This window comes from Camelus dromedarius, chromosome 16 (assembly GCF_036321535.1).
Source record: "Camelus dromedarius isolate mCamDro1 chromosome 16, mCamDro1.pat, whole genome shotgun sequence".
Classification (NCBI taxonomy): Eukaryota; Metazoa; Chordata; class Mammalia; order Artiodactyla; family Camelidae; genus Camelus; species Camelus dromedarius.
In genome coordinates this window covers 23,760,675-23,784,305 of record NC_087451.1, presented here as the reverse complement: position 1 = coordinate 23,784,305, position 23,631 = coordinate 23,760,675, and the positions used below count along the sequence as shown (strand labels likewise).

Sequence of the window (23,631 nt, the reverse complement as noted above, 5' to 3'; positions counted from 1 at the left end):
GGAGATCACATCCAAAACAAACGTCTCCAAGCGTCCCTCCCGTCAGACAGCCCCCTTCTCGAGGTTCCGGAGGCTTCCTGTGGTCGCTGCTTCCAGCAGAGATGTGCTGTCCTCGGAGGCTCCTTCTGCCAAATAGATGGATGAGGAAGCACGCGAGCCTGGGTGTTACGGTCCGGATGCCGTGGGGCAGTTATAACAGCTTCATCTTCACCCTTACGAGGATGTAGAGGAGCCTCTGATACCCCCGCACAGGTGTGAAGGCCGGATGTGAGCACCTTTCTCAGGAAACTACACCCTTAAGCCCCTTTCAGATGACATGAAACAGACTGTCGGGTGGGACCCAAACGTGCCGGGCTCTCCGGGGGGAGTGCAGCAGGGAGCCCGCAGATGTTCACTGCAGCGGCCCTCGGGGCAGTATCCCCGCTGCGCTGTTGCCTTTCACCCCCAGGAGTTGCAAACATGCGTGAGAATGAAAAATACAACGAGGTGCCAGTGGTCGGAACCGCCAGTTTAGATGAGCTTGTAACTGAGAATGTGACCTCCAGGAATCTCCACCCTTGACTGGTTCGTCAGCGCACTTTGGGGGGTCCGTCGTGTATTCAGTCATGAAGGGTAAGGAGAAATAATTGCCCGTCGTAATATCCAAAGTGCTGGCAGCAGACGGACGGCTGAAGACGGGATGCAGAAGGCGAGGTGGCCAGAGGGATTTAAAGGGTTTCACTCTCTTAAAAAAAAAGCCCTTTCAAGTCCATGCTCCCACTTCCGGGCAGTTTCAGGAGCAGCTTATAGGTGGCAGCGTGGGGGCTGCTCATTGAAGAGGACCCCGCCGAGCGAGGGAAGTCGGGCAGACATGGCGACTGTTCGCAAAGCTGTGAGATCGAACTTGCCCTTAAAGGAAGCCCAGGGTCCAAGGGGTGACCACTTAGTCACGGGCTTGTGCAGGGCGTGGCCGGAGGAAGACGTCCCCGTGTGGGCGCCCAAGCTCTCTGGCTGTAAAATGACATGAAGTCTGTGCTCTCACCTGGCGGTTCCCCTCGTTTCGCAGGAATCAGATCAGCTGGAGGGCTTGTGAAGCCCCTAGTTTCTGATTCAGTAGGTCTGAGTTGGGGCCTGAGGTTTTGTGTGTCTGCCAGGTTCCCGGGGGTGCTGACGTAGGGGCCCAGGAGACACACGTTGGGAACCGAGGCTCTCAGTCTTGGCTCCGTGTTAGAATCACTTGGGGCATCATTTTATATTTTATATGCCTTATTTTTGAAAAAATTTTCAGCTTTGCCGAGAGAAAATCGACCCATAACATTGTGTAAGTTTAAGGTATAAAATGTCTTGATTGGATACACCTGTATATTGCAAATTGATGACCCATAGTATTAGCCACACCCCCATCCTCCCCCATAATTACCATTTCTTTTCCATGGTGAGAACCTTTAGGATCTGCTTTCTTAGCAACGTTCATCACACAGTGTTATAAGCTATAAGCACCGTGCTATGACATTAGCCACCCAAACTTCTACCTTGCGGCTGGAAGCGTGTACACTTTCACCAACCTCTCCCCACCCCCCACCCCCCACCCCCCAGCTCCTGGTAGCCACCACTCTGCTCTGCTTCTCTGAGTTTGTCATTTTTAGATTCCTCCAGTAAGTGAGCTCATACAAGCTTTGTCTCTTTCCGGCCGACTTAGTTCACTGAAGCACAAGGCCCTCGACGTCCATGCTCGGGAGCCTTCTAAACACACCCGTGTTCGGGCCTCACTCCCTAGAAGCTCTAATGGAGTTGCTCTGAGGTCTGTTAGGGCCTCAGTGTTGTTCAAGACCTCTCTAGGTCACTCGGGTGTTTGCCCAGTCTTGAGAAATACTGCTCTCAACTGTGCCGTCAAGTTAATGAGTAGATTTTAGGTCCGTTTTATTACCTTTCTGTACAAAAAGCGGAAAATTGATGGGACGGGGTGGAAAGTCAGGTCAGCACTCAAGGTCCACCCGTGTATCACCTGGAGGCATGCGCCCAGGCTGGAATAAGGCACGAGTTCTCTGTGATGCTGGCTTTGGAAAACCAGGTGTTCACGGAGGCTTGTTTCCTGACCGACCGGCAAGCATCCTCCTACCTGCAGGAGCGTTCTTTTCACTGCCTTCCCGAAATGCTAAGCTAACCTCAAACCCCATGCCTCTTCCCAAGGCATTTTCTTAGTGTAAATCACAGTGATTCCCAAAGTGTAAGAAATCCCAGGGTACTTCCAGAGATGATTTGGGGAGGGAGGAGGGCTGGGGCTCCTGGCTTAGATATTTGTGGAAACCCCAAAAAGCACGGGCACACCATTCTCTCTTCAGTTCTCCTGCAGCCTTCTTGGCAGGGAGCAAACCCCAGTGAAGGATTTAACTGGTGCAGTTAAGCACTAGTCTTCCACAGGAGTGACCTTTGGCAGGAGAAGCAGGTAAGCCTGTGGCAAATGTGGCTCGACTTATATATATCTAGAAATTATTAGCATTGCTTTGTTTTCATTGTGTTTACCTTTTTTTAAATCACCTCCTCTTTATGGCAAGAGATAATGGCTGTTCACCTAAGACCGTAATATGTTGTCTTTTTTAATTGAGTAAAAGAAAAGTTTCAGTTTCCAAGACGTGGAAACAACCTAAATGCCCATCAACAGATGACTGGATAAAGAAGTTGTGGTATTTTTATACAATGGAATACTACTCGGCCATAAAAAAGAATAAAATAATGCCATTTGCAGAGACATGGACTGACCTGGAGATTGTCATTCTAAGTGAAGTAAGCCAGAAAGAGAAAGAAAAATACCATAAGATACCGCTTATATTTGGAATCTTAAAAAAGACACAAATGAACTTATTTACAAAACAGAAACAGACTCACAGACACAAAAATTTATGGTTACCAGGGGGTGAAAGGGGGTGGGAAGAGATAAATTGGGAGTTTGAGATTTGCAGGTACTCATTACTGTATATAAATTAGATAAACAAGTTTCTACTATACAGCACAGAGAACTATATTCAATATCTTATAGTAACCTACAATGAAAAAGAATGTGAAAAGGAATATATGTATGTTCACGTATGACTGAAACATGATGCTGCAACCAGAAACTGACACATTGTAAACTGACTGTACTTCAATAAAAAAAGAATGCAAACAAAAGTTTCAGTTATTCAAAACGAATTGTCCTGGAAACCTGCTGTCCACAGTAGTGCCTGCAGTTAACAATACCACATTGAATACTTAAAAATTTGCCAAGAAGGTGGATCTTATGCGAAATTTTCTTATCACAAAAAAAGAATAAACACAAATGGAGGGAGGGAATTTTTGGAGGTGATGCACGTGTTTGCAGCACTGATGGCGGCGTTGGTTTCATGGGTGTATGCTTACCACCAAGCCCACCAGGTGGCCTACATTAAACATGTACGCTTTGTGTAAGCCAGCCATACCTCACTAAAGTGGTTTATTGAAAAAAAGAAGTCAGAACTCTTGGGTTTGAGCCTTAATTATCAACTTAGTGTTGGCTACTTTAAAATTCAGACCAGAGGTGTACAAAATTGAAACAAATTTCTATCAAAAACTGAAAAAAAATAAATAAGTAAAATAAAAGAGTGAATCAAATGTTCACAGCAGTCAATGATGATCAGTAACTGTGCAGACGGCGTGCTATGTCAAAAGAAAACGGAAGATGGTTTGCTATGGGCTTAAGACACAGACACGCCCTCTTGTCCAAACCCTTTTCCACTCTGTCCCAAAGATAAGGAACTCCAGATGACCCACAAGAGAAGACTCTGCAAACGTGAGAAGGAAATGCTGCCATCACCCAAATCACCCAGCCAACAACGCTCTGCTAAATGACACCTGTCATAGGACACGTGACCACACGCGGCGGCTCCCTCGCGCTCCCCATCCCCTGCCCCCACCCCGGCCAGAACCCCGGGCACTGAGAGCTGTCACACACGGTGGTGACGGTGACGGTGTTCTTGGAATCCCGCGTTTACTCCTCCGGGGGGCGGGGGCCTCTCACCGATCCTGCAGCCTTCAGCATCTCTCACAAAGCTCTGCCCCAAATATTTGCAGATTACATGGATGTTTGACTGAACCTCTTAAAACTTGAAAGATCCACGTGTCTTCAGAAGACCTTTCTGTGTGTGTCCGTGCATGTGATTAATTATTGAATAAAGTATCACTTCCTTGTCCATCGCAACTGGTAATAAAACACAGAAGTACCCACGAGTTGGTAAAATATATTTTATTTGTCCATACAAAGAAATAGTATGAATTACCAGAATTTCATTTTCCTAGAAACATCTTTCTCTGTGTAAAATTAATTTGTGTTATACATAGGACAAAATACTTGATTTAATTTTTTTGTACATATTGGCTATTCTAACATCCAGGTTATAGAAGACACGGCTAGACTTTGCACAGTATTTCAGATTATTGGGCTGAATGAAACTCAGTCATAAATTAATGTTACAAAAGTGAAAAAAAAATCTAACCACACCTTGAAGTTTTATTGACCATCCTTCTTGATAAACTGCAAAGAAAAAGGATACTGACTTCTGTGTTGCATTTCAGATCCTAAGTGTTTCTAGTTTACTGGAACCTTCCACTTTCCTTTCTTATGAGAATATCCTGGCAGGATCTGAACCCGTGTTTCTCCGAAGGTCTGCAATGTACCTGTCACTCAAAATGACTTCCTAGAACAATCCTACAAACAAGACAATTTCTCCCCCCTCCTCTCTCAATTAAGTGTTGACTACGCAGTCACTGCCCCTAAATGCCTTTCCAGGTACCACCAACCAAGTTAAGACTCCTGTACAAACCCCTCAAAGACAGTGTGGGCTAGATAGGAACCACAAAAACCTCCTTTTTTTTTTTTTTTTTTTTTTTTTTTTTTTTGCTAACCTTTTGGTTTTTAATGAGAGAAACAAAACTGAGACTTATAAAGTACTCCCAAGAACATCAGAGCTTTTCCGGTAAACTGGAAGAAACCCAAAACATGTGTTGGGACAAACGGCCAAAACATGAAATGGTGTTTGTCGTCCAGCAGCTAAAAAGTTAAGTTGGTGGCCTTGCAGATGGCTAGAACAGGAAGAAACTCAGGGCCTAATCTGAGGTGTTGCCTAACTTCTGCAGGAGGAAGGCGTGCGGTGCAGGCTCTGCAGCAGGGGTCACGGGACGTGATGTGACCCTGGGGCAGGGGCTCCATCGGGATCGGTCAGGAACTGTAAGCGGTCAGGCCTTCTGAAGGCCAGCACGGGAAGCCCGGCTTCTTCGCCTTCCCCAGAAATACTTGCTCTAGCTCTTCAGTGCGAATCATCCACATCTGTTTGGATTCAAGGACTGGACCCAGAATAGAATCTTGCCCCACTTCAGTGTTCATGACTAAATGACCCTCCTATCTGAAAACGCCCCGTTTCAGTTGTAAGGCAGGGAATAAACAACTTAATCAAAAACTCTCCGGCTTGGAAAGACGGCAGGGGCCCGTGGGGGAAGGAAGAGTGCGTGCGTGTTTCTCCACCGCTTCATGGCAAACGCTTCTCTGAACTTTTCTGCAATGTTATGTGATGCACCAGGTCAGAGCAACGGTGGCCAGAAAGCGGACACGGCAGGACCAGGAGGAAGACATGGACTGACTTTTACTTTAAGCAGTGTTACGCTAGAACGGCAAAGAGGTGTTCTCAGCTTTATCTCTAATGAACCTTCTGATTGGAGAAATGCAGGACCAGTTAGCACCCTTAGGAAGACGTCTTTGACAGCCAGGCAGCAAGAGGGGAGACCCATGCTCCGATTACGGTGTTCTCCTCAGTGCGGGCAGAGGCGGTAACAAAGCTGTGAAATGACTGGCACCTCAGCTCCCTGTGCCCTTCCTCCCATACAGAGCCCCGGGGGGTGGTTCTGCCGCGGAGCCTGAGCTAGCCACATCTGGGCCAAGACAGACCAGATTACCCCCCCGACACCACTTAAAGGCCAGTGTTCTGTGACTCCATGGAGCAAGTAATCCCATAGGACATACAAAAGCGTCCTTTGTAAGTATCATAACCCCACCACCGGGACAGTATCTTCCCACCTATTCCTTCGTGAAAAGTATAACACACATGACAGTTCTGACGGCAGAAGCGTTCTGGTTCAGACAACTGAGGAGAAAGTGAAGATGTCATTACGTGAAGTTGCTTTTCGGTGACCCACCTGCCTGTAGCTGTCAACTGAAATGGTCCCCCAGAGAGGTGTGGGAGGGCATCCCGCACCTTGCGTGAGCAGCAACAGTGCCAGCGCCCCTGCTGCCGGGGGCCTGGCTAAACCAAGGGACAGCAGAGAGTGTCAGGTTCCAGTGCTTACAGGAAACGTGGGGCCGGGGTTCCCAGGCTCTTTACAGAGCCATCCTGGATCTTACAGTTTGTCTGTTGGCTACAGACACCATTGTCCGTCTGAGATGAGCTAGGAACTCCAAGAAGAGGAGTTCCAGACACCAGACTGGGGCTGGCTCTGCACCTACTGGCCCCTGTGCAGACTCAGATGGCCTGGGATGCACCTGACCCCTTCAGGTCTCGACCTCGGGCAGCCTTGGCTTGTGCCGGTGGTTCCGCTAGCCTAGGGGATTCTTTGGTGTGTCAAAGCAGAACTGTCTGTCGGGAGAACAGAGCTCGGTGTGCCCGCATGCAGATTAGAAGCACACGTCTTTATTTCTAAAGCAGCGTCCCAGCATCTCACACACGTGACCTGGGAAAGAGGGGGCTCATATTTGCATACACTTTAAGCGGGTAAATGGACCAGGGACCAGGGCAGAAGAGGACGCAGGGCCATCCTTCTAACTCGAAAGTGGAAGTAAACAGACCTGACACGCAGGCTCTGAAAGGATGTGGTCTTCCCTGCAAAGGCAGTGATTTCCCCACGCACCCAGCAGACCTGGGGGAAAACCTGTGGTTTGGGGTCTACGCCCTTGGACGTGGCACCACGTGGGCGAGGCAGCTGCTACGGGCGCCCGGGCCTCGGAGGCCGCACCGCTGAGACCGCCTGGGGCTCCCACGGGGCGCATGGGACGCAGGGAGGTGGGGGCCGAGCGCAGACCCAGGACACGGGGGTTGGCGAGTGAGTTCAAACAGCGATCGAAGGCTGCGTACCCGTAACAACGAAAATCTCAAGTTGTGCTTTTCTTCTTTTTTAAATACGAGTAGAAAGGGAAAGAAATGGAAGCACCATCATTAGTGAGGAAAAGAAGAAAATCTTAGTTAAACCCTTTGGAATGTTAACAGGTTATGAAGCTAACTCTCTAAAGAGTGTGGCTAGGCAGCTGAGTGAATTAATTGCTTATGAATTAAAAATAAATTATTATAAAATAGATTTCTGTACATTTTACATACATATAAGCGCTCTCGATACAGAAGCCGCGGGGCGGGCCGCACGCCAGGGCCGCTCAGTCCCAGCCGAAGTCCTGGCCGGTCATCTGGTAGAACTTGCGGTTGAAGGGCCGGTAGAAGTCCCGCAGCCGCTGCAGCACCTCGCGGTCGATGTCGGGGTGGGTGCGGCCCTTGGTCTTGCCCAGGCAGTGCGGCCGGCCGCTGCCCTCGGCCTTCTTGAGGCAGGGGAAGCCCTTGGTCTTGTTGAAGTAGAAGTGCTTGTCGGTGATGATGCGCTTGAGGCCCAGGAAGTCCTGCACGCGGCCCAGCTCGCCGGCCGGGTCGCGGATGAGCCGCTCGCCGCTGACGAAGAGCAGCTGGCGCAGCGGGAAGTGGCGCAGCCAGTGCTCCAGGTGCTTGGCGTAGATGCCGATCTGGATGGCGCTCCACGACGTGTCGATGAGGCCGGCGCTCCTGTTCCGGAACGTCAGGCTCTCGAAGGTGGGGATGTCGGGCCGCTTGGACAGCGTCTGCGTGTAGTCCGAGACGGCCCTGGTCACCGGGTCGCGCACCACCACGATGAGCTTGGTGTCCCTGGACATGGCCGCGATGCGCGCGGGCGCCTCGCGCGTGACGAAGTAACTGGGCGTCTTCTCCATGGTGATCTGGCCGTCCAGGGTTCTGGGCATCAGGTCCCTGCGCAGAGCAAACAGACCAGACTCGGGTCAGAAGGTGACACGACACCCCTTTGGCCGCGGGTCTCAATGCCAACGCTTCTAATCCTGGCGGCTCCCTCTAATTACAGTCAGAGAAACACGGGAGAAATGCAAGCAGAATTTCAGAGCTGAGAGGTGCGCTAACGCCCCACCTGAAGCCCGGAGGCCAGCTGCTGTCTCCCTACGACGTGAAGGCACCTTTGTTCAAGGTAGAAAGAGTAAGATTCGAGTTTCTCTGAGATCCTCTCCTGGGTGTCACCTCTCCCTTGTTTTTCAGGGCATCCAGCTGTTAGACTGCCCCAAAGACCTGACTTCAGAACACAAAGCCCTCTGGCCCCTGAGAGGAGACTTTCCTCCGTAAAATCAGCCAGGGTTCCTGGAGATTCCGCCGTCCCCACAGCCTCACTAGGCTGCCTTCCTCACTCACCAAGTCGGGCAAACGTACAGTGGACACTGGAAGGAAAACGTCCCCTGACCTGGCCAGGCTGTGCCGGCGTCATCGCGGTGACCACAGACCTTCACTGTGAACGGCACACCTGAAGGCCACAAGGCACGTAGCAGCCAAAAAACGGTGAAATCAGATAAAGTATAAACCGATGCAAACTTGCCAAGAGGAAATTCCCAGGACGCAAGTCTAGAAGCCTCTAAAAATACTTCAGATTCCATTAAAAAAAAAAAAAACAGACTTGTACGATACCTAACACAGCATTAATTTAAACGAAACTATGTAGGCAAAGTGGCCACAACCTACAGGAGACACAGGCCACGGTATCTGGACCATCAAGCATCTTGTGGTGGCGACTGGCACTAAAAATCCCACAAATCGGTGATATAAAATCGTGCCTTATACTTCAGTTAAGAAAGGAAGGGAGGAAGGGAGGGAGGAAGGGAGGGAGGGAGGGAGGAAGGGAGGGAGGAAGGCAGGGAGGGAGGGAGGAAGGAAGGGAGGAAAGGGACAAAAGAGAAAAACCCACTACACCTTATTTGATCCACGAGCCTCCGCAGCCTCAACCTGCTGCATTCGGCTGTCGGCGGGTTTGCAGAACCGAAGCATTCAGCTTAACAGTTCAGGCCCGTGGGCTTGGATGTCAGACCGCCTGGGTTCAAATCCCAGCCCTGCCGCTCACAAGCCGCGTCACCTCAAACAACTTACTTCCTGGGCTTCCCTGCTCAGCTGTAAAAATGAAGACGAGTGCTGGCCTCCCGGGAGCTCAAGGAGGGTTTAGACAATTACTGATGGAGAGAAGCTCTGACCACGCCTGACACACGCCGCACACTCCGCATACACAGGCTGCTGCAACGACTCGCGCTCTTGCTGTCGTTATGGCGCTCAGTACACGGTTTACAGCACACAGGAGGACCGCACTGAGCAGGCGGGTGCACACGCTGGTGTGCAGACTTCAAAAAGGAGATGTTACCTAACTGGACACTAAGCAGTGGTCACAGATGTACCGTCTTCCATTAGCTATGGGATAGAGATTTCCGATTGATTCCTACCTGGGCCCAGGAATTTGAAAACAATTTCCACATTATTTTTTGACCAAATATTTACCTCTCAGTGGGACAGCTAAACTTCCAGCTTCAAGCCACTCCTGATCTACTGAGACCAAAGCCCCTGTATGGAGACATTTATAGAAATGACGATGTGAACTCTATCGCACGAGCCAGAAAGCGCAGTGGGCTCCTCCTTCACAGCGGGGTGGGGAAGCAGGCCTCTCCCGGCGGCGGAGGACCTCCTGGCAGTGAGGCGGCCATCCCCGGCTTAAGCCAAAGCTGGATTGACCCACTTTACCCATTAACCACTTAGATGAATGTAGCCGTGTCATCAGGCTAATGTGACGGAGGATTAAAGAGAGCCCTGGCTCTCAACTTATTTTGCATTTTACTCAAAAAGCAGGTCGAAGCTGATCAAGTCCAACTTTTTTCCCTCTGTTCAGCCACCTGCATCTGGACCGAGTCTATAAGAAAGGGTTTAATATTCAGAATCAAAGTGCTACCATGGTGGAAAGAGAGCAGCCAGCTCTCAGGGTTCTCCGGGGCCGTGGCAGACGGGTGGGTTTGGGGGTCTGTCTTCAGGGGTCCGTCTGACCTAGCATGGGCTCTAAGGCCCCGCCACCGGTCTGAGTCTCAGCACTCCCCTGACTGAGGAGTGTGACCCCCGCCCGCGCGCCGCCTAGGGTTTCCGAGAAGGCTGTGACGCTCTCCCTGGTGCGGAGCCTGGGCGCTGGCTGGCACCAAGGAAATGCTGTCGGTCCCCTTCTGTTGCCAGCGTTGGGGGAGGGTGTGAGGAAGCAAGGTCTGCTCCTGGAGACCAGTCACTGCCTCATCCTTCCCCCGAGAGGGGCGGTGCGGGGCTCAGCCCCCAGGGGAGGCAAAGCTGCAGGGACAGTGGGGTCCAAAGCCGTCTCGGAACCTTTGCTGCCCATCCCTCCAGAAGGGCTCGGCGGTAACAACAAAACAGCCAAGTAAGAAGCGCATTCTCAGACCTACAGAACAGGAAAGGGAGGGCCTCCCTGTCCTCCAGCCCAAAGGCGCAGCCTCCTCGGCCGTGAACAGGGAATCCCTGAGCCACGGGCAGATTCCAGGGCTTGACTGCCTGCCGCTCACCCTCGCCATTCTGGGGGCCCAGCTCCAGGGGCCCGGTCTCCCCAGGACCATCTGGAGGTTGCACACGTACGTCAGAAAGCATGAAGGGGGCCTGGAGACTTTGACTATCAGAGTCGCGGCCGGGGACCGCTGACATCGAACCCCAGCCCTCGTCCACGGCAGCCCTGCGGCCGTGCTGCCCTGGGCGTGCTGGCGCGGACACCGAGAGGCTGCCCGGGGAGCGCGCGGCCGGGCCCCCCATCACATCAGCAAACGTCTGCGGAGCCCTCTCCCTGGCTTCCAGGCGCACCTCCATGGCGGGGGAAGGGGAGCAGAACACGCCCACAGAAGATGTCTCTTTGGCATAAGGATGATTTGCAGGAAACAGTATGTCGGGAAAGCTCCAAAAACCAGAAGTTCCCCTTTTGTCAGAGACACTTACATTTATACAGCAAATGAAAGAACAGCTTCCTCTCTGTACCAGGAAGAGAAGGATGGCTAAGTCTCTAGAAACTCATATCAGAGAAGAAGCCACCACAGAGTCTGCTGAATGGCCCAACTCTTCTCCACTGTGCTTTCCCAGGCCACCTCCCAGAGCTGGCACCCCCGCCCACACCTTCTTCCGTCTTGGGCCGGAGATGACATGTGAGATGGTGGCTTGGGCCATTTCCAAGAGTTACTTTGTTTTCCTGGGTGCTTCCCTGTACACAGGAGCACACATTATTAAACGTGTTTGTTTTTCTCCTGTTAACTGTCTTTTATTACAGGGAGCAGGGTGTAGGGGGAGAGGGGTCTCAGCCAGGAACCTGGAAGGGTAGAGGGAAAATTCCTTTTCCTCCCCTACATGAGCCCTGCGCTCAGACAGGGCCTCTCCCCAGCACAGCCCCGGGGGTCCACCCAGGGGGACACAGCGCAGCCTGATAAGTGTGCACGGAGATCCTGGTAGAACCTTCCAGCCGGTTACGGCCCCTTTCTCGCCTCCAGCTGCTCTTCTCCCGTCTCCCCCCACCCCGACCACCACCACCTGATCCTGGAGCAAAGCCTTTTCCATCCACTTCCTGGGCCAATTGCCCCCTCCCCTCCCTCCACTGGTCAGGCTCTCCTGTCCCGACACTCAGGACCTCTCTGAGCACAGCAGTGGCTCAGAGAAGAAAGGACAGGGATGTGGCCAAGGGTGACACCATCCTGTGGGCCCTGCACACCCATCCCAGGGCCTCCAGAGGTGGATCCAGCCGGGAGGCTGTAGCTTAATTGAGCAGCTCATTAGGAAAACCAGTTTCTCAAACTGATAGTCACAGCTAATAATTACCTGGTGCGCTGGAGCGCCCAGAGAAACGTCCTCACACGCTATCTGATCTGATCCAGCGCAATCCCCAATTTACCGAGGAAGGCGCTGGGGCCAACGGGGCCGGTCACTAGCTTGCTGGCTGAGCTGAGACCCAGCATTGGCCCCTCTGACTCCCCATCACAACCGCACCCCCCACCCCCGGCCTCCTTTGTTTTCCTTACTAGGGTGAAAGTCACAGAGAGCCACACACCTGTTCGCTCTTTAAAGACACACCTGTCTTTGTTCCTCTCACCCAGAGATTAGCATCTTAATAATAGGTATTCCAGGGCTAGAATCAGATGACTGCGATCATAATTGTTTAAAGATGAGTCAGATTTCAAAACAATAGATTGCTTAGGTTCACACACACCCACTGTTAACTGCATCTTTCGTGCCTGGACCATCAGCGTCAGTGGCTCCTCCCGCTGGCGTCCCCAGCCCAAACTTCCTCCCCTTTTCCCAGCTGGGCAGGAAGGGACACCTCCTCCACACCTGGCACGGTCCCCAAGGGGTGCTTGTGAAGCCAGAGAGGCCATCGGTCTCTCAGGTGCCAGTCTGAGGAAGACACACACTCACACCCCGCCACCGAAGTGTCCCTTAGGACAAGCCAACGAGATGCTAAGCAGAGCTGCGAGTGATGCCTGCGGCAAACAGCAGAAAAACCGCACTCCTCCAGGGGTGAGGGAGGCTTGTCACTCCCTTCACGCCTGGGGATGACCAGCCCGGTGACCTTGCGGGAGCACCAGGGCCCTCAGAGAGCTGGGCCACAGAGCAGGTGCCTGGGAACCCGGCGGGGGGGGGGGGGGGTTCAGGCTTTCTTTCTGTCTGAGGAAATTCACTAGAAAGTGATGTGCCCCTCGGGTGGCAGGACGCACCCTGGATGCCCGGGGTGCTGGCCGCCTGTGCCGGGCCCCAAACCAACCTAATCAGGCCAGTGGGTAAGGCCCCAGCACAGCCGGATTGGAAATCGTTATCCTGGGGCATCTGTGGGCCTGGTATCCGCCGGGCATTTCAGCCACTTACTCTGCTGAGGCCTTGCGCACCCACGTGGAGGCGCTGGGTGGAGACAGAGGCCATCTCAGTGGGAAAAAATCGGCCAGACAACACTGACCAGAACAAAAGTTGCCCAGCGAATCCAAGGCGTATTGAGTCAAAGGCCTCGAGTGAAGTTTAGAGAACTCAGGTCATACCCTCCCCAGAGGGAGAGTGGGTGATGCCTCTTGGTCTACACACTGCAGAGGAGGAACGCAGCAAACAGAGCAGCAATGCACAGCCAGGCTCATGCAGATAAAGGACGTGTTGTCCCTAGATACACGTGTGTGCGTGCACACTGTGAGAGACACACACACAGAGACACACAGGGACACACAGACACACACACACAGACACACACAGATACACACAGAGACACACACACAGACACAGACACACACACACAGACACACACACAGAGACACACAGGGACACAGACACACACACACAGACACACAGAGACACACAGACACACAGAGACACACACATAGACACACAGACACACACACAGACACACACACACACACACAGAGACACACACACAGTTAATTACTGAACACAAGTCAAGCCACCAGTAAAACAAAACAAGGCAAACCCAAGGAACGTAAGAAACATGAGGACTTCTCCCCTCGTGTGATAACGAGAGACTAAAAGGTGCATCTAATTCCTTCATTGTTGAAAGTTAGACAGTATCAACATAAACAGAAGAAAGAGAAAACACAGGTGAAGCAAACACAAGGCCCAGATTATCTGATTTACATTTTACCAAATTGATGGCTTAAAATAAAACTAAGTTCTCTTTATTAAAAATCCCATGAAACAAAGAGGACTTAACGGCACAGTGACCCCCGGCCGTCTTCCTCTCCCCCAGTCTCAGGGCAGGCGGACAGGGAGGCGTCCACAGTCAGGTGTGCGGATTTAGAGTCCCCGCCGCAGGTCTCAGCACTCACCTCCACCTGCACCTTCGACAGACTCAGAAGTCAGGCGAGAGGTGAGCCGCCGCCCCGGGGGGACAGGCTGGCACCGCCTCTGGAGAAGCCCAGCGTTTACAGCTGAACGTCCCAAGTCTCAGTGGGGCGCTTACGTGTCACGGCTGGAAGCAGACTATTAAAAACAAACCTTCCGGTTTCAATGCGTAGGAAACCCTAATGAGCCAGAGACATTCTCGAAGCCCTGTAATTCTTACGCTCTCCAATAACAAATGTTGCCCTGAGATTCTTTTCCTGCTTCGTTTTTTTCTTTGGATGGCACGCCTGCTCCGGGGTCCAGCAAGAAAACATATTGTTTGAAGTGGCAAATTACACAACAATAAAGGGGAAGGTTATTGACGTGGGTGTAACCTAACTCGCTTCAGCCAAACAGATGCCGAGAGAGTTACACAAACCAGATGATGGAAGTTAGGGAGCTCAAACTTCAGCCAGGGGACAAAGCTGCCAGCCACACTGGGCTGGGGCAGGACCACATCCTGCCTAGACTGAGGAAAACTGGGAAGACCCAGGGGAACATCTGCCCCCAGCCCCATAACCCTCTCCCAGTGGGAGAATGACCTCCCTGCTTGGCTACAGAAACACCCCACGTTTCCTGACTTCCAACTACAATCTTTGTTCTTTTTTTTTTTTTTTTTTTTTTTTGAAGTATAGTCAGTTTACAATGTGGTGTTAATTTCTGGTGTATGGCATGGTGATTTCATTTTATGTACGTATGTGTGTGTGTGTATATATATATATTTTTTCTTTTTTCTTCTTTAAAATCTACTTTTTAGCCTACCTATAGTAAATAATCATTCTTGGCATACAGGTCTATGAATTCTGACAAACACATAGCATTGTTTAACAAGCAAGCACCACAGTCAAGATACAGAACAGTTCTCACTCCAAAATCTTTCCCTTCGGCTACACTTTCCAACAAAGATCTTAAAGCAGACTCTTCACAGGGAAAATCCCCTTACAAATGGCCAGAGGCTGCCCAAATCCTCATTTTGATGGTGTTTGGAAGAAAATATTGACCGAAACTAGAAGATGGTCAGTAGGGACTTTGACATCTCGACATCACATTTATATTTACGTTCCTTAAAAAAAAAAAAGAAAAAAGGGACAAGTTGGTTTCCTAAAGGTCGCTGTCAGTCCCACTTCCGGTGGCCGGTCCGCCTGGCCGAATTCCTGCCTTCCCAGGCCTCGGCTTCCTGGGCTGTGCATTAGCAGCTCAGAGGGGTCGCGTTCTGATAAACTGCTCGGAGGGCCGTCCCCTGGGGCACTGGACCAGGAAACTGAAATGCTGCCTCATCTTTAGCTTTTTCCCAAAGCCCGAGTCCAGCTTCAGAGAATTCAAAACAAAGAAACAAAAAGCCAAAAAGCAAAAGTGTAACGAGGAGCAGTCTTCACAAAAAGAAGCATCAGGGTTTCTAGGAAGTCCACGCCCTCCTCCTCACCCTGCAAACACACACACGCACACGCGTGTGCACACGCAGAGCTCTCTCCACAGCCCCAGATCTGTGTGGGGAATAAGGAGACCCCTCAAAAGGTTAACACCAAAAAAGTGCCACTTTTTGAGCAGCCGATGAACCCGCAAGGAGCAGCAGCAAAACTCAAACCCCAAGGCCCCCAGGGATGGCGCAGAGAATTGTCAGGCAGGGAAACTACTCTGAATGACACCGTCAGGAGGGAAGCACGTCACCCTGTGCTCGCCGAGCCCGCAGAATGCGCACCGCCGAGACTGAGGGCCTGCTGTAAACCCTGGACGCGGGGTGAGGAGGATGCGTGAGCACAGGCCCATGAGGACCAGTGGACCACTCGGATGGGGGAGGCTGTGCTTGTCGGGGCGGTGGGGGGTGGGCAGGGGGCACAGGGGAATTCTCTGTACTTTCTGCTCAATTTCGCTGTGACCCTCAAACTGCTCTAAAAAATAAACTCTGCTAAAGAAAAAATGAAAAACAAAAAAACCCCTGAGATCCCACTCCTCCTTGGTTTCCTGGCTATGAAGTAGGGTTTCCTCCCTGGGGAAGACGGTCCCGCACGTACACACCTCAGCCGCGGCACCAGCGCATCAGGGGCCTTTCTAACTCCCAGCCTCCCTGGGATGCTGCGGTCACAGTGCCTTTGCCTCTGCGACACTGGCTCCTTCACCCCCGAGCACCCAGGGGAAAAGGAAACCCTCTCCTGCCAGGAAGTGAGTGTGCTCAAACATAGCACATCCTGGTAACCCTAGAGCAGGCAAGACAAGGGGCTACCTATCAAACTTTCTGCAAATTCAAATATATGGAAAATGGATGCCCCGAAACCTCAAAAAACATAAAACAGTCTTCTTTTATGAAAGGATGCCCTTGGGCTACCAGCATCTGAAGGCCTGGCATCCTCATCTTGCAGCACTGGGGCTGCCCGAGCAGAGCCCCTACTCAGCCTCTCCTCCTTGGCTCAGAGGCCCGGTCCCCAGGGAAGGGAGTTTGGCTGAGGTCAGCTGATTGCCTCAGTCTCCCCAACACGCTCATCACACACCACGTCACCGGGGAAGCACGCCGCTGGCCAGCTTAAAAAGGGCAGAAAGAGCAGCTGGGGGTGCGGAGGGGAGGGGACACTTCCAAGAAGCAAACTACGAAGGTGACAGGCTGGCGGGTCGGAGGAAGGGGGTGTGTCCCCAGGCTTCAGTGAGCACTGGGGGCTCTGGACCAAGGAGTGAAAGCACTTTCAAAAGGAAAACCAGGGGAAGAGGAAGAGTAGGCCGGGGTCATTCCAACCCTAATCAGAGGCATCTCCACAGTAACAAGCGTGGGGTGAGCTAGTCTATCTTTTCTGAAGGCCCCACCGACCAGCCCTGAACACCCACCCAGCGGGCACCCCAAGTTCTCCCTGGTGCCCTTCTCCCGTGGACCTCGGGGCTGAAAAGACAAAGCTAGAGCCTAGTGTCTCTCCTCCCCCACAGAAAGATGCCACACCGGGGATGGGAAAGGACCTCTTCCTGGAAACTTGCCTGGGGACACCAGTGGCTCCCGACTAGTAACTCGAACCCTAAGCTGAAACTCTGGGAAGTTTCTTCTTTAAAGCAGCTTTCTTCCCAGGGGGGGAGGCCGGAGGGGTGGGACGAAGAGGTGGGTCAGCTCAGCACCTTCTTATCTGGAACCTTCTCCCTTTGCAGGAAGTCTAGGAGCCCACAAGACCTGAGCTCCCCTCCGAGGGCCACATCTCTGTAAGCAATTATCTCCATTTGGGGGAGATGTTTGCATATCAAAGGGCTCCTTTGGGAGGGTTTCAAATAGTGTAAAATGAAATTGTAAATAGTCTGTTGTTCGCAGTGTCTGTCGCTGGGGCCCTCAGGCTACCGGAAGTGATGTCACTGTTCACGATGAAGTTTACTGGGTCTTTTTACTTTCCTTTTTTTTTAAGGTAATGGGTAGGAAAGAAGAAAAATAACAAAGGATGGACTCCCCCGGCCCCCTCCTCTTCCAACCCTCTCCCCTTTCTCCACTCCCAGCCCCCAACCCCCACCGCAAGGATTTGGCCTCCATTGTGCTAGAATTTCAATACTGCTCAGAAAATGAAAAGCCTTTGAATGCCGTAAGGGGGTGGGGCTCAAAAGAGCATCTCGCTCCTCTGGGTCAACTGGAGATTCCTTTCATTTGGGCAGAATCCTCACTTCACAAAGGCCTGAGTTCCTGTTCCTGGAAGGGGCTGGGGCTGGGGGTGGGGGTGGGGGTGGAGGGAGGGTTTCAATGAAAGGCTAATAGCCTTTTGTGTAGGAGCTCTCTGGGGCATTGCTCCTGCTTACTGGACCTCACTGTGAGCCGGGAGGAATCACGTGAAATCAGGGCAATCTGTGTCCCGTTTCCTGAAAAAAGGAAAAAAAATTTTTTTGATCATTGGAAAGAAAGAAAAAAAGTTTTCTGGGAAGCACACTGTTTAGAAAGTAAAATCAGCCCTGCCATTGGGCAGTGGGTGGGAGGCAGAGCAGAGGGCCCAGCGAGAGGACAGGACAGCACCGGAACCCGGGAGCGGTGCCGCTCTTTCCGGCCCCAGCAGACTCTTCTCTGTGTAGACCTGCCCCCGTTGCGTCTCCAGTCAGTGCGGGCTTCCCCGCCTGGAACAGGCTCCTTTCCCTGGGGCGGTGCGAGCCCCAGCTCTGCGTGGGTGCCACCCTGAGGGTGGCAACAAAGGGCCAGCCCTCAGGCGGTGACACTGGCTGGTGTGTTTCACGTGCTCCTGGAAATCCTCTCCCAGCTACTGGCTTCATCTAGAGAAGGGCTGCCTCCTGCCTGCCCTGGCAACAAGGTGCAAATGTTTGTAAACAGGCCCTCATCCAAGAGCTTCTGAACCACTCAGCCCAGCCAGTCAACACCCAGTCAACACCGAGTGGATGAAAATCCCTGCCTCCCAGCCCACCCTGCCTAGGGAAGCCAGAGAGAACCGGCAGGGCGAGGGGAGGGGGGTTCCTGGCACGGCGAAAACCCAGGGGGCACCGGGCACGGGAAGGTTCCTGCCTTGTCACTGACAAACGCCTGAGGCCTGGGCTGAGGCACTAAAAGCTTTGGGCTCAGTTTCCCTGTGTATAAAAATGAATGAAATCCACAAAAAATAATGAAATGATGCCATTTGCAGCAACATGGATGGACCTAGAGATGGGCTTATTAAGTGAAGTCAGACAGAGACAAACATATAATATCCTTATGTGTGGAATCTAAAAAAGAAAGATACAAATGAGCTTCTTATTTACGAACCAGAAAGACTCACAGACATAGAAAACAAACTATGGTTACCAAAGGGGAAAAAGGGAGGGATAAATTAGGAGTTTTGAGATTTGCAGACACACATTACTATATATATATAAATAGTAGATAAACAAGGCTCTACTGGACAGCACAGGGAACTATGTTCAATATCCGTAATAACCTATAGTGGAAAAGAATCGGAAAAAGAATATATATATATATATATATATATATATATATATATATATATAAATATAAATAACTGACTCACCTTGCTGTACACTTGAAACTAACACAACATTGTCAATCAACTATACTTCAATAAAAACAAATTTTCAAAAATTAATAGATTGGCTTAAAAGGATGTTCTTGGGCTCTGGAATTCTGTAAGACAGCCCTTACAACCCCGGTCTCCCCTGTGTCCCCTCCCCCACCAGCAGTCAGTTGGTCAAGCTGGTCAAGTAGAGCCTACGTAAATATTTGATGATTGACTCTGAACCAGGTGCACCTCGGGCACCATACAGATCAACCCCAAGAGTGCGATTCGGATGGAGGTTGATGCCGAGGGTACCCTAACAGCGGGCACCCGGTGCCTAGTGGAGTAGAAAGAAAAGTGGGGTCCAGGTCAAGCTACATGTCTTCAGCCAAGTCGCCTAACATTTCTGAGCTGCCTCTCTCTTCTCGTCTGTAAAATGGGAGATTTGTCCTCCCTATTTTACCAAAAAAAAAAGAAAAGTGAGACTCAAATATAGTTCATATCTGAACAGCTCTTAAAGCAGCAAAACCCTACCCAAGGGCGAGGTGACATGAACCCCCCTCACGTCCCCTCTTGCTTCTCCCTTTTGACTTGTGGCTCTGCATACTAGGGATCCTTCCAGGGAAAACACCGTTAAGGGAAAAAAAAATACCACACTGGTTCTTAAATCCAAAGGCTCGTGGTAAATAAAGATTTGAAAGAGTCTCCATTTCCTGAAGTTCTTCACTTGTGCCATGAAGGGGCCCACGTGCGGACCTTCCTTCTTAGTCCCCTGGGAGGACCTTAGGACAAAGAAAAACCAAACTCGTCTCCTTTTCCTTTTATTTAAATTGAAGTATAGTTGATTGACAATGCTGTGTTAGTTTCAGGTGTACAGCAAAGTGATTCCGTTATACATATACATATACGTATATATATATTGTTTTTCAGATTCTTCTCCATTATAGGTAATTACAAGATATCGAATACAGTTCCCTGTGCTGGACAGTAGGTCCTTGTTGTTCTTGTGTTGACATCACTGAACATGATGATCCAAGCCAAAGAGGAGTGGGAAATTTTTCTTCCTTCTTCCTTCCTTCCTTCCTTCCTTCCTCCCTCCTTTCCTTCTCTCTCTCTCTTCTTTCCTTTTCAAAAAAAATTTTTAATTCAAGTACAGTCAGTTACAATGTGTCAGTTTCTGGTGTACAGCACAATGTCCCAGTCATGCACATATACATATATTCATTTTCATATTCTTTTTCATTAAAGGTTATTACAAGATATTGAATATGGTTCCCTGTGCTGTACAGTAATTTTTATCTATTTTTATATATAATCGTTAATATTTGCAAATTTCAATCTTCCTTCCTTCCTTCCTTCCTTCCTTCCTTCCTTCCTTCCTTCCTTTCTATCTCACTCACATGAGAGAGAATGAGGTTTGTTTATATGGAGTAAAACAGCCAGTTTAGGGGCAGGGGCCATCTGAAGCTGCTGAAAAGAAACCATTCAACTGGCTGAAACCAAAGTCATGGAGTGAAGACTTGATATCGTCCTTGACCTTCCGGCCTCCTGACTGGGGCCAGGAGGAGCCTGGGATGAGAGAAACCCCACTCAGCTCTTGACTTCAGTCCAAGACAATGGCCCCGTCCTGCTCCCCCGCCCACTTCCCTTCCGACAAACAGAACCCCATTTTACGGTTATCAACTGAAAACAGTATAAAGTCAATTAGGTCAATAAAAACCCCAGGACAGAAGTTTGAGTTCAGCTAAACTGAAGGGAAATGAGAGCAAATAAACTTCCCTTATCACAGGCTTTAAATAGCTGGAGAACATTTTAGAGGAGGAACGAGGTACTTTCTACCCAGAAGGGACGTCCACGGGGGTGCAGAAAACGGAGAAACGGCCGACAAAGGAAAGCCTCCCGTTCCTTGTCTTGTACTGGTAACACCAGCGGCACTCACTTCTTCCCAGTCGGTCTGACCTGCGTGCAGCTAATCAGGAGGGGCGTCGGGGACGTGAGGGACACGGCCAGGCGGATGGAAACTCTGAGGACACCCACCAAAGTGCCCCCCACCGCTTTCTGGAACTCTCAGCTTGGGAGGTATGGAAGCTTCCCAGAGCCAGCTTTCAGGAGGAGAAAGGTCAGTACCAACTTTCCAAAGTCTCCTCCATTCACTGTCATGGTCAACTGTTTCTATGAAAACTCAAGGAACCCGTAACAGATCACTACACAGAGTCAACTCGGCTGTGTGACTCGTGCCGAAGGATGGGAGAGATGGACGGTCTTGGAGGCGGAAGTTCTGCTCAACTTCTCTGAATTATTTGAGCACGTCTCATCATAATTTTTTCATATTCTGTGAGAACTTTTGGGCAGATGATGCTGCCTGCCTTGTGAGTCTGAAAATTTCCAGCAATTCTTCCGTGCCTGAGACAAAGCCTTCCCTCCCCGCCTCCTCCCCGCCCAACTCCTGCAAGGGAACAAAACTGTATGCACCAGGGAGATCAAATAACCAAATGGTCAGTGAGAGAGCTGCTTAGAATTGCAGGCGAGATTAGCCTTTTCCCCGCGTCAGCCCGAGTGCGTAACTAACCCTACGACTGTTTTGAAGCCTGAGAGCTGCATCTAAGGACACAACATTTGGTGGAATCTGACGGCCCACCGTGCTTTGTTTTGTATTGGTTTGGACTGTGAATTGTAAAGATTTTATCTTCAAAAGAAATACAAGGAGAACAGCCAAACACTCAGCAGAGGAAGCCCATGAAAATAATACGCTGAATGAACACACACATGAATGAACGAGAGGAAATGAACTGGCAATGCTTAAAGCGAATGACTGGAGGTCACAGTGCAAATATGGAAAGAGAATTGGGGGCAGGCCAGCGTCATAAATTACCATTTGGGCCCAGGCTCGGAAGTGGGGATGGTCTGACGGTCTCAGTATCCTGACACCCAAAGTCGTTAATTCCAGAGCAACGTTCACGTACCATCATACCCATTACGTTAAGTGACACAATTACATTAAGAGGCCGTACACATAAAGAAGGCCTTGACCTTGAGTGCTCAGCGACAGCCAGGAACAAGCTCCTTATTTCATCTGGGGGACAGAAGCGAGCCGAGGGGGCCTGTCACTAGTGAACTCTGCCTCCGGTGGCCGGTAATAGACCACCTTCTCTATGCAAACCAAGAAGTGGTTGCAGGTAACAACAGTGAGAGAAATGACTCTAAGGAGCTCATGTATCTTCACGGTTATCGTATTTATTCTTTTGCTTTACTTATTAAAATTCATTTGCATTCCTCAAGTGATGGTAGGCTGAGGTACCCCCAGATGTCTGTCTCCGGGGCAGCAAGAAGAAAGCAGACACGGAGGATTCAGGAATGAGTGATTCGGCAGGTAGGTCTCATTTATGGGGATGATTCCTGGCCTCCAGGGGCTTCCTGTGCATTCGGAGAGAAATTCCACACGCAGGAAGTTTACCAGTAGATATTGCATTGAAATGTGGAAAAGAAGCACCCAGAAGCTGTGTCCTTTGGGGCATCTGGAACTCCCTTGGGCTGGCCCCCCGGGCAGGTGCAAGTGAAGCCATTGGGAATAAAAGATACCCACGTGTAGGAATGTAAGACAGTGGCTGAACCCGTGAGCCTGGCCTGAAGTTTGGGGGTTTTGAGGAATGGTGAGAAACAAGGCTGGAAAGATTGGAAAACAGGCTGGAGTGGCCCCCTTTCCACTCTGCCCTCCACCCATGACTCGCCCTGACATTCTTTCCAAAAGCCAAGCCTAGAAGCCCTCCCAGCATCTCACCACGTTAAACATGATGTCCAAGCTCCCCGGCCGGGTGTCTCCCTGCCTGTCCCCAGGGACGCCCTGTGGCGCCCGCTCACCCCAGCCAGGGCAAGCAGAGCCCTCCTCCTTCTAATACACTCCTGTGCCATCACTCCTTCCCTAGCTGGGTGAGCGATACTCACTCCCTTCTCAGGACCGCTGTCCTCACATCATCTTCCCTGCTGGTACACACGTGCACGCGTACACACACGTGCTCACACACACGTGAGCTCTCACACACATGCACTCACACAAGTCCGCATACCCTTTCTCCATCTGCTATTACAGACCTCAAGGACGTTGAGGACTAGATGGTACCTTATTTGGGTGGTGGCCAAAATAAACGGTTGTTAGGTGAATGAAGGGTAAATGAAACCATGAACAAACGCTAGACAGAATTTGGATTTGATCTCAGAGGCAGCGAGAAGCCACATCCAACGTGGGAGGTGCGTGGGTGGAAGACTGATACAGGAAGATATAAAAACATTTGGAACAAGCCAAACAGATCACTGGTGTCTCCAGCAGAAACCTGCGCGGTGTGCGATCTGGCAGGAGCCTTTTTACTGCCTGTGAGGTATTCTGCAACTCTGTAGGTTACAGACAGCAATGCGGCGGTGCCATGCGGTGCTTGGCCCCGAGCATGCAAATGAGCGCTTTCTGGTGGCGGTTCCGCGGGTCTCCCTCTCGGCCTCCCGCTACACAGAAACGTCAGTTTCCCGCTTCTCGGTAAATTCATCTCGACGTTCCTTTATTCCAAGGCGACTTATGTTCTTTTGATTTCTCCTTTGTACCAACAGTGATATCTGTCTGGTTCTCTCATTAAGAATAAGTACAATATAATCCTTAACGTGATCATTAAGGAAATCTACTCCTTAGCATTGTAACTGGATGA

General features: G+C 50.8%; 1 protein-coding gene across 1 annotated transcript in view; it reads right to left on the bottom strand.

Moving 5' to 3' along the window:
* Positions 1–4,222: 4,222 nt before the first annotated feature.
* The window catches only part of LOC105085069 (heparan sulfate glucosamine 3-O-sulfotransferase 3B1), a 40,975-nt gene continuing 21,566 nt past the window's right edge, over positions 4,223–23,631 (bottom strand). Inside the window, exon 2 of the mRNA XM_031467582.2 lies at positions 4,223–8,024. Within this exon, the coding sequence (XP_031323442.2) occupies positions 7,406–8,024 (619 nt within the window). The 3' untranslated portion in view covers positions 4,223–7,405. The remainder of the gene's footprint in view (positions 8,025–23,631) is intronic.